Raw genomic sequence first — 14,542 nt, 5'->3', positions numbered from 1 at the left:
GGGGGAGAGTTTTGGGGGGTGGGGGGTGGGGAGGGGATTGATCATCTTGTCATCTACAACCCAAGATCATAGAATATTTAATATTTCTGCAACAATCTCGCCAAATAATGATTTCTTTGAGTAACTAAAATTGAGAGAGTAATGCGATAACCCAGTCCCAACTAGAAGAAAAAGTGGTGACTAGCAGAGGAAGGATCACTAAAACAGAGAAATAGAGAACAGTTTAGGGAGAAATTTGATAACTTGAAACAGAGAGATCAGATGGGACTGCTTTTCTGATCAAGCGCTCCTTTCTACTAGTAGAACATGCCCGCAAAAAATCCTAGGAAACAGAAAAGTATGGTGTGTGCAGACAACTCTTAGTGCTACAAGGAGAACAGAGTGGAAAAAGTATTCTAGCTAAACGTTCTTAGTACCTGAAGCCAATACATCAGTCATAAAAAAAACAAAAGAAATAGATCAGATAATCAGAAACTAATATGCCAAATTTGAGTCAAATCTGATCAGTAGCCTGAAAGATATTAACAAGAACACAACCAGAAAATTAGAAGGAAATAATATATATATATATATATATATATAAAGATGCTGCCGGTGTATGAACTATCATACACTATGGAGATTAGAATAAATTGACCTGCCATTTAAGAGGGAATAAGAAGGTGGAAGAATAGAAGATGAACAGGCCACGGACCTCTAAGTTGAATCTGAGGAATCCATTCGGATAAGTACTAACTAAACAGTGCTTGAAGGAAAAACTGAAGTCTATCAACTCATAAAATTGTAGGATATGCCGCAAGCATGTACATCTATTTATAAAATGGGATAGACTCATGGACTGATTTGGACTAGCCTGGACCAAATTCCAGACTGAAATTGTAAACAGAAATCAAAACAGACCTGTCAACCAGCACAGATGGACTACTAGTTGAGCTAGGACTCTTAACAAAACTTTCAAAATTCAAGCTGGAAAACACACTGAATCAATTCCAGCCAACATGATAACATAGACTAACCACCAAAAAACTAAAATAACTCCTAATTACTAAACCCACAACTAGACTAGACCAGACCATACCAGACTTTAGCTAAACAAAGAAACTCAAATCTGACCCCGTGCATATCAGATTCTTCTCCTTCTCTTCTTTGATTCTGCATCAAAGAGACTTTTACCCCTTTGGTTTTCTGTTTTTCGGAAGCCTAGCGCTTGCACCTATATAACATTTGTTTTCGGTGACAATAATTTATCAGAAAAATTCCAAGGCAAATCACTAATATAATTTACAATAATTTTATCAGAGAAATGCCAAAGCAAATCACTATTCTATTTTCAACATTACTGTTAAAAGACAGGATAAAAACAAGGACATACGATACACTTTATCCTTGTATATTATTATTTTGATTTTTGATCGCCAAGCAGCAATAGAGCTTTTGATTTAATGGAAAACAGGGAGGAACGGCAGAACTCATGTGATCAGTCCCAAGTAATTAGAATAAGGGTTTGTGAAGCTCAATTAATTAAACATGGGTGACTTATCTACGGTATTATTCCTATTTCCAAGCTTAAATTCAATTTAATTGCACCTGTAACACAAAATTTTCAAATCAAATCTGATGAGAAGGCAATCGATCCTTTATAATAAGATTCAAAAACTATATTATCCCATAGATCATTAACAAAATTCACATCCATGCTAAAGACAAGCTCTTCAACAAATGGAACCAATTTCAAACTCTGAATCAAAGATCGCGAAATCGATCAACTAAAAGTTAAAAAAGAAAAGAGTGAAAAGGGGTTGAAAGGAACCTACCTCAGATGTTTGAAGACGAGATAAACGAGGAGGGCGATGTTGAGACGCTCATTGTAGGTAGGGACTATGATACTGTACTTATAGTTGTTGATCCTCTCCTCCTCTTTGAGCTTCTGCGCCATTGCTCTTCCCTTCTCCGATGCCGAAGAAAAGGAGAATCCGATTCCGACTCGGGCCGAATGGAGGTCTCGTGTCTTCTATACTGTATTCGAATTGATTCCAGATTAAAATACCATAAATATCCTCAATAACCACGGCAGGTGTCAATCCGGTTCGGTTCCGGTTTTTAGTTTGGCTCAAGATACGATACGTATATAAATCGAAATCAAAACAATTAGATATTTTTTTGGGCGACAGTGTTTCCTATCTGTGAGAGGCTATTGCGCCCACACACAAGGGTGCGCCCCGGGAGAGGTATGGTGATTATTTTGTGCTCTCTATGTCTCTGGCCTAGTTATTTAATTCTCCGAATAATTCAGTTAAACATAATTTTTTGAATTTTACGAATAATTTGGTTCGAATCTGAATTAAATAAAAAATTCTGAAAAATTCTCAAACTTTATATAATTTTTTAAAATTCACCAATAATTCGGCCAAACTGAATTTTATTCCATACTAAAAAAAAAAAAAATCTTGAATAAGTCAATTAGAAATAATGTGATTATTATGCATTTATTATCCCAATTAATGTTACTTTTCTTCTTGTTTTTAATAGAAATTGACAAAACTTATCTTTCCTTAGATAATTTCTCACCCTTCTACCAAAAAAAATTCCCATCCCATTTTCGTTTGACTAAATCTTTCAATCGCTACTCTCTCTCTAATCCTTAAGGTGAACATGGATGGTGGGTGATGTGGATCCAGCTGAATTTATCCTCAATCCCCCCTCTTAGTCTTTCTCTGATTCAATTATTTGAGTAATAGGAAATGAGTTTAGAAAAAGAAAAAAAAAGAGTTAAATATATTATGTTTATATTTTAATTTTAATTTTTATCATTTGAATGTTATGTACATATGATTATTAATAGATAATATGAAACAAATATTACAAATATTAAAAAAATAACATCCGAATTTTTTGTCCACTTTTTATTTTTATAAACGAATAATTTTCGAATCTGAATCTCAACCTAAATTTTATTATTCTCGTTTTTTTGTCGGATGTTTTGACCGAATATTGAATTAATAAAACTAATTATTCTGAATAGTTTTTCATCCAAATAATCCCAAAGCCAAATTAAATAACTATGGTCTGTGGCACATGAGCCTTTTGCAAACCAAAAACAAATTCATAAAGATACAAAAATTGTAGGATTTAGTACAGTTTATATTCAGTATCGTTCAAAGTCAACGGTTTTCGGTCTGAAACTGAAATCACGCCAAATGAAATTTCCTTTCAAAAATAAAAATCGTACTGAACCTTTCCGATTTGGTTCAGGTTTAAATGGTTGATTTCAATTTCAGTTTTTTGGCACAGGTTGTAAATAGACGGCGTGAGAGAAATGTGTTTTGAAACCCAAAGATCGACCATCTCACCGGCAAACCGGCAAAAAATATTTCCCACGTTGCCAGTGTTCCATTTCTCCCTCTCATGGGTTCTTTTTAATTGTTTCTCTCTTAACTTGACCATGTGGATGGGTGGATCCATATCGATGATAACACTTGATATGATAATAGTAATTAGTCATAAGGTCTGTTATTTTTTCAAATGCCACAAGTTATCTATTCAGCCATGTACTCATTCTTAGTGCTGGATAGAAAGAACATGATCTGTATTAGCCACATGCCGTATTTCAGAATCTAGGTTAGAAACAGTAAGGATTTCCCTTATTGTTCAAAAATGAGGAATGACAGGTATAAAGGAATTGGGTGGTGTGGGGGGGGGGATCTGGCCATAATGCAGTCTAAACCCAACAAAAGCCACCCTATCCCAACAGATGCACCATCCATGGCACACAGGAAATCCTTCAGCTTGATTTGGTCATTGAAATTAACATCTTACCTGCTAACTTACATGTTTAGCCAAGCTCAACCAGAAGCAAAAACAAAGGCCTTCAGCTTGAATTGCTCCTTGAAATTAATACCACCTACTAGTACTGGTTATTTGTTCATCATCCTTCCTCAATGATTCACAGACCTTCCTTAACAATTCAACAACTGATTCCATCTTATTAGCTAACCATGCCGGGACAGTTCATATATTATATGAAAAAAATTTCACTCACAAATAACAATATTCTCTAGTGGCTCACCTGAATAATCCTTAAAAGAGATTAAAATGGAAACCTATGCAATTAGAGTACATAATATGACCCAGAAATCAATACCTGGAAGCATATATTTACTAGAGATGGCCTCAAGCCTCTGCACTCTTAGAGTGAAACAAGGCATTGACCATCGAACCACACGATTTCTTTTTTTTTTCAACAGGCAAACCAAAAATTTTGAGAACCCACATGCTTCAGTAATCTGTTCAGATGAAGAGGCACACCCACCAGTGTTAACCTGCCCAGATGCATCAAATCAAATTCCATACCCAGCTTGTCAGCCTCTTAGGTTCTATTTGTTTAACAGAGTAGATTGTGAAAAATTAATGTTGTTTTGTGGTATTTACAGATTATGGTTTAGGAAGGGGAAGAATCCAACCATACGAAGGGGTTGGTGTCTTACATGGGTGGCAATTGTATCAGTAAGGCCAAGATACCACCACCATCTTTTTCCTCCTGTTGAAAAAATAAAAATAAAAAATAAAATAAAATGGTTTTCTCTTTCTAAATTTCAATATATGTTTCAGCCAAAAAATGTTCTATTATAAACAAACTGAGCCTTAAGGATTCACTGGATCACAAAACAAATACCTGTGTCATGCCCAGGCACCACAAAGGCTTCACAGCTCATTACTGACCATGGATTTCCCACGATGGAAGTAGCCTCTGGATTGGTTGACATATCTCCAATATCACCTTGACAGTAAACAAAAACATGCTCTTGGAATCTCTGATAGAAATAAGCAGCTAACTGATCATAAGATTGTCGAATTATAATAGCTCCTTTCACCTCATATGCTGCATTTATTCCTCTGTGGATTTTTCAACCATCACAACTCCTACATTACTAAGAATTTCCAATCTCCTTCACTATCTCAAGAAGCTACTGAATCCCCCCAAAAGTCCAGTTTATAGGCATGACTAATGAAGAAGTTGATCTGGTTCTCCATATGGGCATGAGAGGACACAATATATTGAAGAATAATTCTCCAGGCAATCAACCTGTGCCCACGAGGGGGACACTGTAGATCCACCCAAAGAGGAAGGGCCGACTGCAGAACATTTATTTAAGTCAACTCCGATCAATTTGGGAAGGGCAATGTGGGAGAGAGTATTTTTCATTTGCCCATTTGGGGATCTGTTTACCCTTTGAGCCACTATTATGGGCAAATGAGTGCACAGTATGCCATTCACTATCAATTCATATTCATTGCCCAAAATTCTATTCCATTACAAATGCACATCCAAATTGGCCATAATTTCCCTCTGTCATGAAGAAACTAACCTACAAGGAGATGTCCAGTCCATTTGTTAAGTTTGTCTCGAATACTTGACCCGTTTTGAAGATTGACCCAATCCGACATTTTTTGGTGGCGACCCGAATGGGAATTTTTCTGAGATCTGTGATGGAAGCAGAGGGGTTGGGCCGATAGGCCCAAGCCCGGAACCCATCACTGATCTCGTATGGGGGTGCGGGGGCGTAGTATGGTTCGACCGGATCGACCGCGACCTGATGGGTCGACCCACAATTTTGGAGTATATATAATGTACTCTTGCTTGTTGAGAAAGTCATTGTATTCTAGGGTTTCCACGCAGCTAGGGTTTCAGGGCGAGTTTCTCTCACCGCTGCTAGGGTGTAATTTCTCTTCTGAATAGTGAATCATCTTCTTCTTCGCCCGAGGACGTAGCACACCACCCTGGTGTGTGAACCTCGTTAAATCTCTGTGTCGTACGGATCTATTGGCTCTTTATTATTCGTGTTTCTTGGTGTTTGATCTAACACCATTCCTTACCGGTCTAGCTTTCTAACACTAGACGTACAACTAATGGTTAAGCTGCTGGACAAAATAGGATTTCAATAACAATGATGTAACGAACAAATCATACGTTTAAGAAATGCCAAATGATGTGTTAGTGGTGTTAACAATATAAGACCAAAACCAGTAATACATTGTTTTATAAAGAAAGAAAATAATCAACACCTAGCTTGAAGACGAAGATTTCTTCAATCTCTCCCATTCGTCTGGACCTTCTGGGTGGAGATTTACAAAGTATCTTACAAATCTGGCATCTGAACATGCAAGAATTGTACTCAATGCCAACTTGGGCTTTGTTGTGCCTCTTTCCCTTAGCCATACATACATTGAAAACCTCAGTCTGATCCTCTCTATATCATAGCATAAATATGTAGGAAATGATACAATTGATTCCAGAGAGTAACCCAGACAATTTTCAAGATAGTCGATCTTCTTCTCAATCACGTCCTTGGTCTGGTTCAGCACTGGTGGTGCCACTTTAATCATGTTAGAGACATCATGGCAGTCCAACCCAGAATTTACAAGGCAGTCGAATCTCTCCTGAAGCTGATCCCCTCTACCACGGAACTGTTTCAGAGCCTTAAGCATCTCATCCGAGTTCTCAATAAACCCTAATCTCACCAAGAATGTCGTTTTCTCAAGAAGATGCCTTCCATCATCAACAGCTACCTTATGCCGTCTGTCCAAGCCAGGTACCTCCTCGATGCTGCTAATCTTTGAATGCGAAGCTAGACTGATCAACTTTTGTGGGTCATTTTTTATGAGCTCGCACAACTTATCTGGGTTGATTTTTAATTTCTTCAAAACGGTTCTGGGTTTCAACAGAGAATATGAACCCAAAAGTTGAGTGTTGGTAGATACAATCTTTCCAATGTCTTCAGTTTCAATCCCAATTTCTGACATGAAATGAATTGCTTCACACAGATTGCTTGCAAAATTCCCAGCTAGGATTCGTGGGTGCTGTTGGAGCAAAAACAGAACTTCATTCATTACAAGGCCCAACTTGAGCAAAAGTCCAACCAGTATATAGATCTTCTTCCCTGAACCTTCCAACAAGAACCCTGGATGATTTTTGAATAATCTTCCCATGTCCTTACTGTTAAAACCCATTTCTTCAAGAAAACACATCATGCCAAGCATTTTACTCCAATCATATGTCCTCGTATCTGACAAATATCCTCTGATCCAATCTTGTTTTATCCCCAAACCCTTCAACTTCTCAAGAAATTGAAAAAATTCCATATCCACGCCCCCAATAAGAAATCTAGGGCAACATATTACCAACTTAATAACGGTTGGTTTACTCAGACCCAGTTCTTCATAAGCTTGGAGTTTTGAAGCCAAGATCCCAAAATCATATCCAAAAATTTCTGCACCTTCCTTGAACATTTTACCAATCTTGCTACGAGGAATCCCGTAATTGCAAAGAACATGATAATTCTCAAGCATCATCTCATCATCACTAAGAAACATCAGGTTACGTGGAAGAAGGGGCGAAAGTTCGGATGGTGACAATCCTAAGCTCTCAAAAAACGGCTCAAACTCATTAATCGGGTGGAAGCGAAGAAACCTAGACAGTGATCGGGCAATATCTTGTCCATCATCAACCTTGGATACCAGATTACGAACGAAAGTGGGCGAGTTCTTGCTAATGTGCTCAGCATCAGTGAAGTGAAAGTTTCTAGTAGAGTGGAGGTAATCAAAGAGCACATCTTGTGCTTCAGTTTGAGCAACCCGGGAAAGTCGGGCTGCAGTTTCTGTGTGCCCAGCTCTAATACCATATGAAAAATAAAATTTCTGCAAATTCAAAGATGGGGTTTTCCGCAAATTCAAGGACGTCACAGGAGAAGAAGGACACACCCAAGGGCCATTCAATTTCAATGAAAACATTCCAGAAAAACGAGGAAGGGTTTTACTGAGTAGTCGAATTAGCATAACAAAAGCTATTAAAAGAACAAGAATTATCAAAATTCTAATCTCTCTGAACTAGTTCTCAAACAGCAGAAAATATATGTATGATCCGGGGACAGATTCTAATCTATTTAAGTTTTTTCTCTAACACTTAATCATCTGGACCTTTCATAATAGGAAATTGAAAAAGAGAGAGGTCAGTTGCTTACTATTTGATCCTGTGGGCTTCCTCCTTCGGTGCTTCTACTTGAAATACTGAAGCATCGATGCCCAAACGCTCAATTATAGAAGACTAAACAACTAATAACAATAAATTAAAGCTTTCTTGTTATTTGAATTTGAGTTCCTCTGCAATCTGCTCCATGGTTACTGAGCAAACAGATCAAAATGCCGGGAAGGTTTTCCTTGAGATTAGTCGAACCCTAATAGTAAGGGGTTTAAACTCGGCACCTTTTACGGTTTCCCCTACTGATGAAGCGTAGGAAAGTCAAAATATGCAACGAAGGTGTAAATCGGTCCGGATCCGGCCGAGTATTTGGTTCAGGTTTGGTTCAGTTTCAGGGAGTATTGGTATGATTTGAAATCAGACCAAGTCCCGCTTCAGTTCTGAAAATTATTCGTACTGAACCTCTTCGGTTTTGGTATGGTTTCAGTTCCTATTCGGTTCCCAAATTCGGTTCTTATATGGTTCAGTTATGATTCCATTTATACTAAATATCTACTATATAGTATTAATATAATAGTTTTATAGTGTATTGATTTTTAATTTATTATACTATATTGCTGATTAAATTTTGTTCCATTTTGGTTCTAACCATCTGTTCTTATTCTGCAACTGAAAAATAATCTAAGACTGTGTTTAGTAACATTCCAGAAAAACATTTCTGGACTTTTTTCATTCTATGGGAACGAAAAAATGGAATAAAGCATTTGGTGCATTTATATGGTGTGTTTCATTTTTTTTTTTAATAAAAAATGAAAAAAAAAGAAGAAGATAGAAACGAGAATTGACAGAACGACAAAAGACAGTTTCATCATTCCAATTTCATTAAAAATAAATAAAAATAAAAAATAAAACGGCATTTTGACATAAAAACTGAAATTTCCATTTTTAACACGAAACGTCATTTCTAAACGGAAACATTATCAAACGCAGCCAGTTTCACTTTTGGTACTATTCCTCAATTTTGAATTATAATCATATCCTATTTGATTTGACTGATGTTAATCAGTTCAGATCTGATTTTGGTTTTCGGTGTCTGTTCCAATTTGACACCCTTATCAATAATCCAAAGATGCAGGGTTACAAGAATCAGTGAATCAAATTAGGAATCACCCGATTAGATCGGAATATCACCGAATCTGGATTCCTGACAATTCAATATGGTCAATCCCTAAATAAAAACACCAGAATCGTTAGAATATTCCTTGAATCTGTCCATTCTAGGGTTTTTTTTTTAGATCGATTCAAACTGATTTTGATCGAATTTAGACTAAGCACTGACCACTTACATCCCCGATTCCGCATTTTAAAACCCTGACTAGATGATCCTATTAGCTATTTCTATGTCTAGGACCCAAAGAGTTTATCAGTGTAAGATCAAACAGCATTGTTTAATAATTTATTTTAAATTTTAAAACCAAAACCGAACCAATTAGTAAAATATTTATCAATTTCAATTTAAAGGGTTCAAATTGGATTTCAATAAACAGTTTCGGTTTACAATTGACACCCTTATCGTCGAGCTACCTCTGGTGGTTGGCCAAAACCCTTGAGGGTAGAGTTGCCATTTCAGGTTGAGATTGAAATGGAAGGATGAAGAAATCTTCCAGCTAGTATGTGCTTACCCTCTACTACTGGGTTCTTTTGCTTTCGAGAAACCCAATACTGCCCTTGTAAAATTGAACAATTGAAAGGCATGAGTAAACAACTGATGGGAGATCTTCAGGAAAAGATAGACTCCCATAACCTTCACTTTTGGGAAAGCCAATGCCAATTTTGATGATATAATGGACCTAATATTAAGTCACTTTCAAACTATTTTGAAAACACTTTTATGCCCGGAACTTTAACTTCTCACCTCACCACTTTAGACTTTAGTGACAATAAGATGCACCCCAGAAGAGTCGAAACACAACAGCTCGAGGGTTCCCCAAGTAAATGATGAAGTTCAGATGGTGATTACCCAGCATGCATACTGACAGCCGGCTCAGCTTCCAAACAGCATATCTCTAAACCCAGGCCTCATGAAAAAAGTTGGAGGAAATAAGTACCAACATAAATTAAAATGTAACATTGGGATTGATACACATGGTGAAGGGGCTTGGGATACAAAAGAGACCAACTCAATTTAGAGGTTAGAGCTGCCTCTCCGAAGACTGGAGGGTAACTTCAGCATCTTCATTGAAACAGGTTTCCTCTGGCAGCCGAAAACTTAAGCAAAACATTGCCTGCAATATATAAACATACAACAGTTGAAGCTCATAAACATGTAGCAGTGTTAGGACAGCAGTATATGAAGCATAAATCACAAATGGGAGAGAACACAAAAAAACAAAATTTTAGGTGGAGATTACGATCGGGCCATCTATGAAATGCTAATAGTTGGGATAACTTTAAAAAAGATAAAAGGAAAAGTTCCAGATAAAAGAGTTAAAAAAAAAAAAAAAAAGAAGAAGAAGAAGAAGAAGAAGAAGAAGCCAAACTCTACTCAGAAAGAAATCAGTCAGGAAAGTCTGCAATGTTATGGATTCTATTATGCTGATGTGCATTTTCATGAAACTATATCAATCGAATGAATATAACCATTAAATGCTTTTGATACCGAACAAAATATGAAAAGCAACCTCTATTATCAGCTTCTACCTTGTTTGGAGCAACATCTCTAACACTATGGAATATGGGGTCTTGTATCCTAGCATTCAAAGCAGACCCTGCCTCCTGCATTGTACCGAAAGCAGCCTCAATAAACAAATAACACAATAAAAAATATAAGGAAATAGTTATCTCTTATGTTGAAACTGAAAACATGTAACACGGTTCAAGTGTAAGGAATACTGCAACAAAGCTGGATATTATTGGAGGTAATACGCAGGCAATGAGGCCCATGAAAATCAACTACCAATGCATTGATAAAAAAGAAGGTACAAGCACATCACTCCCATTAAAATCTCTATACTCCCTTAGCTAGTGTGATACTCTCCAAAGGTAAGTGGAAACAACCAATGTCATTGTTCAGCCTTCATCCCATGCTAAGTGCTAGTCCAAGCATGGCAACTGCAGGTTACATTCTCTGCAGTCAAATGCAATCCATAGCTAGGGCTTGAGCAGGGCATTATTGAGGAATTGACTTGATGGAGAGAACAATGGTTGTAGATAGGTTTTATGGCTAGAAGAGGCTGCTGCAACAGTAAATAGAAAATAGAAGGTAGAAGAATAAGAGAAGTTAATAACTAGAAATCTACCTTCAAAACACCCTGTGAATTCCAAAAACAGCACAGCTTTCAGAGAGGGTGTAAAACAAGGAGAAGAGAGAAGATATGCTATAAGCAATGATATTCAGAATTCAGAACCTAGCTTTGAACCAGAACATCCTAACCCAAGGGGACATTTGGATATGTTTTGACTTGTTTTTGTTTGTTTAAAAAAATTAACAGTTTTTTCTTTTTTGGTTTTGTTTGTGACCAGAAACTTATCCAAACTGTTGAGGTGCCAACTCATTTTTCAAAAGAAACAAAAAAGTGTTTGTTTGAATGGTATGAAATTTGTTTTCGATTCTTTTATTTGAAACTTTCAATGATCTGAACCATCAAATTAGAATGTACAAAAAAACATAGCCCATTTTCATAGTTATTATGGTTTATCATGATCAAGACCACTGATTGAAGACAAAGAGATGCAACTCTACACCCCCCCCCCTCTTTTCGAGCACACGGTATCGGGGGAGGGCTGAAACTCCGCATGTCCATCCATTAACTCCCATCAGAGAGAGAGAGAGAGAGGAATTGTTTTTCCATCTCCATTCCTGAGCAAGGGAAGAATCAATGGAAGAGCCTGGTGGGCCACTGCTGGCTTCTTAGAGAGAGGAACTGGAGGGAATTATAGATTCCCATCTTTATCATAGGTTCCAAAACCAGGGGTGCAAAGGAACGACTTTCCCCATCTCTTATATTTTTGTGTTAAATGACATATTTACCCTAACTTAAGACATGTGATCGATAAGTATAGCACAAAAAACAAAATCCAACTGGTTCTGGTTTTTGGGAGAAGAAACTTTTCTTTCTTTCAAAATAAACTGGTTTGAATCCAAACAAGCAGTATTTCCTATATGGAACCGTTTATTTCAAAAATAGAAGCAGAAAAAAATTGGCGGGGGGGGGTGGGGGGGTGTTGCACCAAAATGCCTCCTATATTATCCTATTTTAAATGCTTATTCTATTTCTCAACTGTAAAACACCTATGAGATACACATTAAAATCCAACAAATCTCACGGACAGACAGTGCAACCAAAACAGCAGCAATCTAGGATTAAAAAACCAGAAGCACAGAAAATCATTTTATCTCTTTCACATATGAAAACTTACAGAGATAATCATTTCTTTTGTCTCATTTGACCGCATAAAGCAATAACAGTGAATCCAAGGCAAAGGTCCCTTCCAGTATTCCCTTCGGATAAGGCCTCTAAAAGCATCTGTAGGAAAGATTACCAAGAGTTAATCCAAGCAACAATGAGGAAACATTAGCAATAGTTTAGGCAAAACATGAAACTCAAAATTGCAACTAAAATATAAGCAACAATATTTCAAGAAAAGAAACAAAACAAGAACATATCTAGTGCTTTGATAGATAAAGATGGAAATCACATGGAAATAAAATGCAAAATATAAACTGCTATAATTAGTGTCACTGTATCAATTTGAAACATAGAAGGGAAAATGAAATGAAGATCACATTATCTATGACAAACTTAAAATCAATCATGCTCAATATACATACAAGAACAATTCTGTGTCACATTCCTGTTGCCTTTTTTTCCTTTGGACAAGCAATATTTTACTGAAAAAGAACAGGGGCAGTACAATCGAACTACAGTCCTCAAACAAGACGGCAGTTCTGAAGCAAAGCAAATTCTTACCAAGAAAAGCACTATTTTGGATAGTTGCAAGCATGAAAGTAAGATTGGCTTACCAAGAAACTGTATGGCAGATGTGGGTAGATTCATAATCACATGATCCACATGTTCCCACGTCTTAGTATTGGATACCCTAGAGCATTTCATTCTTTTGTTTGTGCTCTCTTTACTCCCATGGTGAGCAGATGCACTGTCACTATCCGCATTTTTGTCTTTTGCATAGGAAAATGAAAGCAACAAAGTCATCCATTTATATATAAAAATTAAAAATAATATCATGACTAACAAAAAAAGGTCAAGCTCCTGAAAAGGCAATTTCATGCTATATGCAAATTAGGGAAAACAGGATCCATCAATTGTTCATTTCATAAGGATTTCAGTACTTATTGCAACACACCTTCCTCACAACTTTCCACACGTCTTTTAGCAGCCGCACCCACAGCATCAATGTCTGCACATGATCCTCCTATACCTTTCTTGAATCATTACCCATCATGTCTTTCATCTCAACTGCAAGGGATATGATTATTAACCTACAGTTTGCCAAAAGAAACCAAACATATAAAAGGAACACTACCTATTAGCCCAAAAATAAAATTACCTATTCGCTTTCCATTTTCAGAACACTCTGCGCTATCAGCTGGTATGTTACATTCCTCACAGGCTTTGAGAATAGGAATCTGAGATTTCTGTTCACTCTCACTTGCCGGAACTGCCAGCAATTGAGAGATGAATGCCCTTGCATCCATATTGTAGGCAAAAACAAAATCCTCTACTTTGTTGATGCTCGCATTAATCTTTAGATAATGAACACTATCAGGGTTTAAATCATTAGCATGTAAGGTATGCTTAAAAGGACCAACTCCGGCAAACATATCACAAATGATCTCTCCTGCCTGAAACTGAGAAACCAGTGGTATGTGTTCATGTTCCAGTCTCGAGTTCCAATAGACCAAGCCATAATCAAGTTTCAATGTCACCCCATACTGCTTCAGTTCTGTAACCATGCCCTCTTTTCCTGCTAAAATTTCAAATTTCAGCACGCCGAATTCATTTGTTATGGTTCCAACTTTATTAACAACTGTTTTGATTCTTGGCTGATTTTTCTGCAATAAAGAAAAGAAGTATAGTAAGGTATGCTTAAAAGATCAAAAGGACACAGAAATTTGTACTACTAATGAAAGGTTGACAATACAAAATTTTCTCATTTTCTCCATCAGTCAAAGCCATGGAAAGAGAATGAATTACTATTCCCAAAAGAGAAAAGGGAACAGATGAAAAGAAGTACAAAGAAGCATGCAAAGACTTTCATAATCAGAAAGTTATGGTCCATATGTTAAGACATCATCATCAGAATTAAGTCAGGAAGGGGAATGAAGCGCAATTTGATTCCAGCCTGAGATAATACAATTTCAAAGGCTAATAATCTGGCCTTTCTCCTAATGGCTTCAGTAACTTACTTAAATTTATGGGTACATAAGTAATAAACACTTGGAACATCCCTCTTTAGCGGATACCATAAATTTTCTTTAGGCAGAGGGAATTGGCAGTGAAAGATAACATATCCTTTGCCTCAAACATTTTGCTTGATCTTCCATTC

At 36.9% G+C, this 14,542-nt stretch overlaps 4 protein-coding genes across 5 annotated transcripts in view; all 4 read right to left on the bottom strand.

The window, feature by feature from the left end:
• The window catches only part of LOC122069607 (dolichol-phosphate mannosyltransferase subunit 1), a 5,626-nt gene extending 3,600 nt beyond the window's left edge, over nt 1-2,026 (bottom strand). Inside the window, exon 1 of one of the 2 annotated variants that reach the window (XM_042633663.1) lies at nt 1,815-2,026. In XM_042633663.1, coding sequence (XP_042489597.1) covers nt 1,815-1,936 — 122 coding nt within the window. In that variant the 5' untranslated portion in view covers nt 1,937-2,026. The remainder of the gene's footprint in view (nt 1-1,814) is intronic. The other variant, XM_042633662.1, reaches the window with a different exon arrangement.
• A 1,933-nt stretch (nt 2,027-3,959) lies between these two features.
• LOC122069600 lies at nt 3,960-8,260 on the bottom strand. The gene is made up of 4 exons (XM_042633655.1): nt 8,019-8,260; nt 4,673-4,777; nt 4,485-4,537; nt 3,960-4,319 (listed from the first exon to the last, which is right to left on the bottom strand). The coding sequence occupies exons 2-4, from the start codon at nt 4,761-4,763 to the stop codon at nt 4,101-4,103; spliced, it is 363 nt and encodes a 120-aa protein (XP_042489589.1). The 5' UTR covers nt 4,764-4,777; nt 8,019-8,260; the 3' UTR covers nt 3,960-4,100.
• On the bottom strand, nt 5,970-8,023 carry LOC122069599 (transcription termination factor MTEF18, mitochondrial-like). The gene has a single exon (XM_042633654.1). It carries the CDS (start codon nt 7,831-7,833, stop codon nt 6,064-6,066), a length of 1,770 nt encoding a protein of 589 aa, XP_042489588.1. The 5' UTR covers nt 7,834-8,023; the 3' UTR covers nt 5,970-6,063.
• A 1,574-nt stretch (nt 8,261-9,834) lies between the features above and the next one.
• Nucleotides 9,835-14,542, bottom strand: part of LOC122069608 (tRNA (guanine(37)-N1)-methyltransferase 2) — a 12,363-nt gene continuing 7,655 nt past the window's right edge. The window contains exons 8-12 of the mRNA XM_042633664.1: nt 13,340-13,414; nt 12,999-13,154; nt 12,395-12,501; nt 10,676-10,750; nt 9,835-10,260 (exon numbers count right to left, since the gene is read on the bottom strand). Of these exons, the coding sequence (XP_042489598.1) occupies nt 10,168-10,260; nt 10,676-10,750; nt 12,395-12,501; nt 12,999-13,154; nt 13,340-13,414 (506 nt within the window). The 3' untranslated portion in view covers nt 9,835-10,167. The remainder of the gene's footprint in view (nt 10,261-10,675; nt 10,751-12,394; nt 12,502-12,998; nt 13,155-13,339; nt 13,415-14,542) is intronic.

The sequence above is a fragment of the Macadamia integrifolia genome, unplaced genomic scaffold (assembly GCF_013358625.1).
Source record: "Macadamia integrifolia cultivar HAES 741 unplaced genomic scaffold, SCU_Mint_v3 scaffold664, whole genome shotgun sequence".
NCBI classification, from domain to species: domain Eukaryota; kingdom Viridiplantae; phylum Streptophyta; class Magnoliopsida; order Proteales; family Proteaceae; genus Macadamia; species Macadamia integrifolia.
Note: the sequence above shows the minus strand (reverse complement) of the source record. Positions and strands in the feature narration are given on the sequence as shown.

What these genes read in the sequence shown, in the direction of transcription:
- LOC122069600 (XM_042633655.1), bottom strand. Translation starts at nt 4,763, where the DNA reads ATGTCAACCAATCCAGAGGCTACTTCCATCGTGGGAAATCCATGGTCA. An exon ending in GGTGCCTGGGCATGACACAG is followed by an intron (nt 4,538 to 4,672) that starts GTATTTGTTTTG and finishes TTTTTTCAACAG; the next exon opens with GAGGAAAAAGATGGTGGTGG. An exon ending in CTGATACAATTGCCACCCAT is followed by an intron (nt 4,320 to 4,484) that starts GTAAGACACCAA and finishes GCATCTGGGCAG; the next exon opens with GTTAACACTGGTGGGTGTGC.
- LOC122069599 (XM_042633654.1), bottom strand. Translation starts at nt 7,833, where the DNA reads ATGCTAATTCGACTACTCAGTAAAACCCTTCCTCGTTTTTCTGGAATG.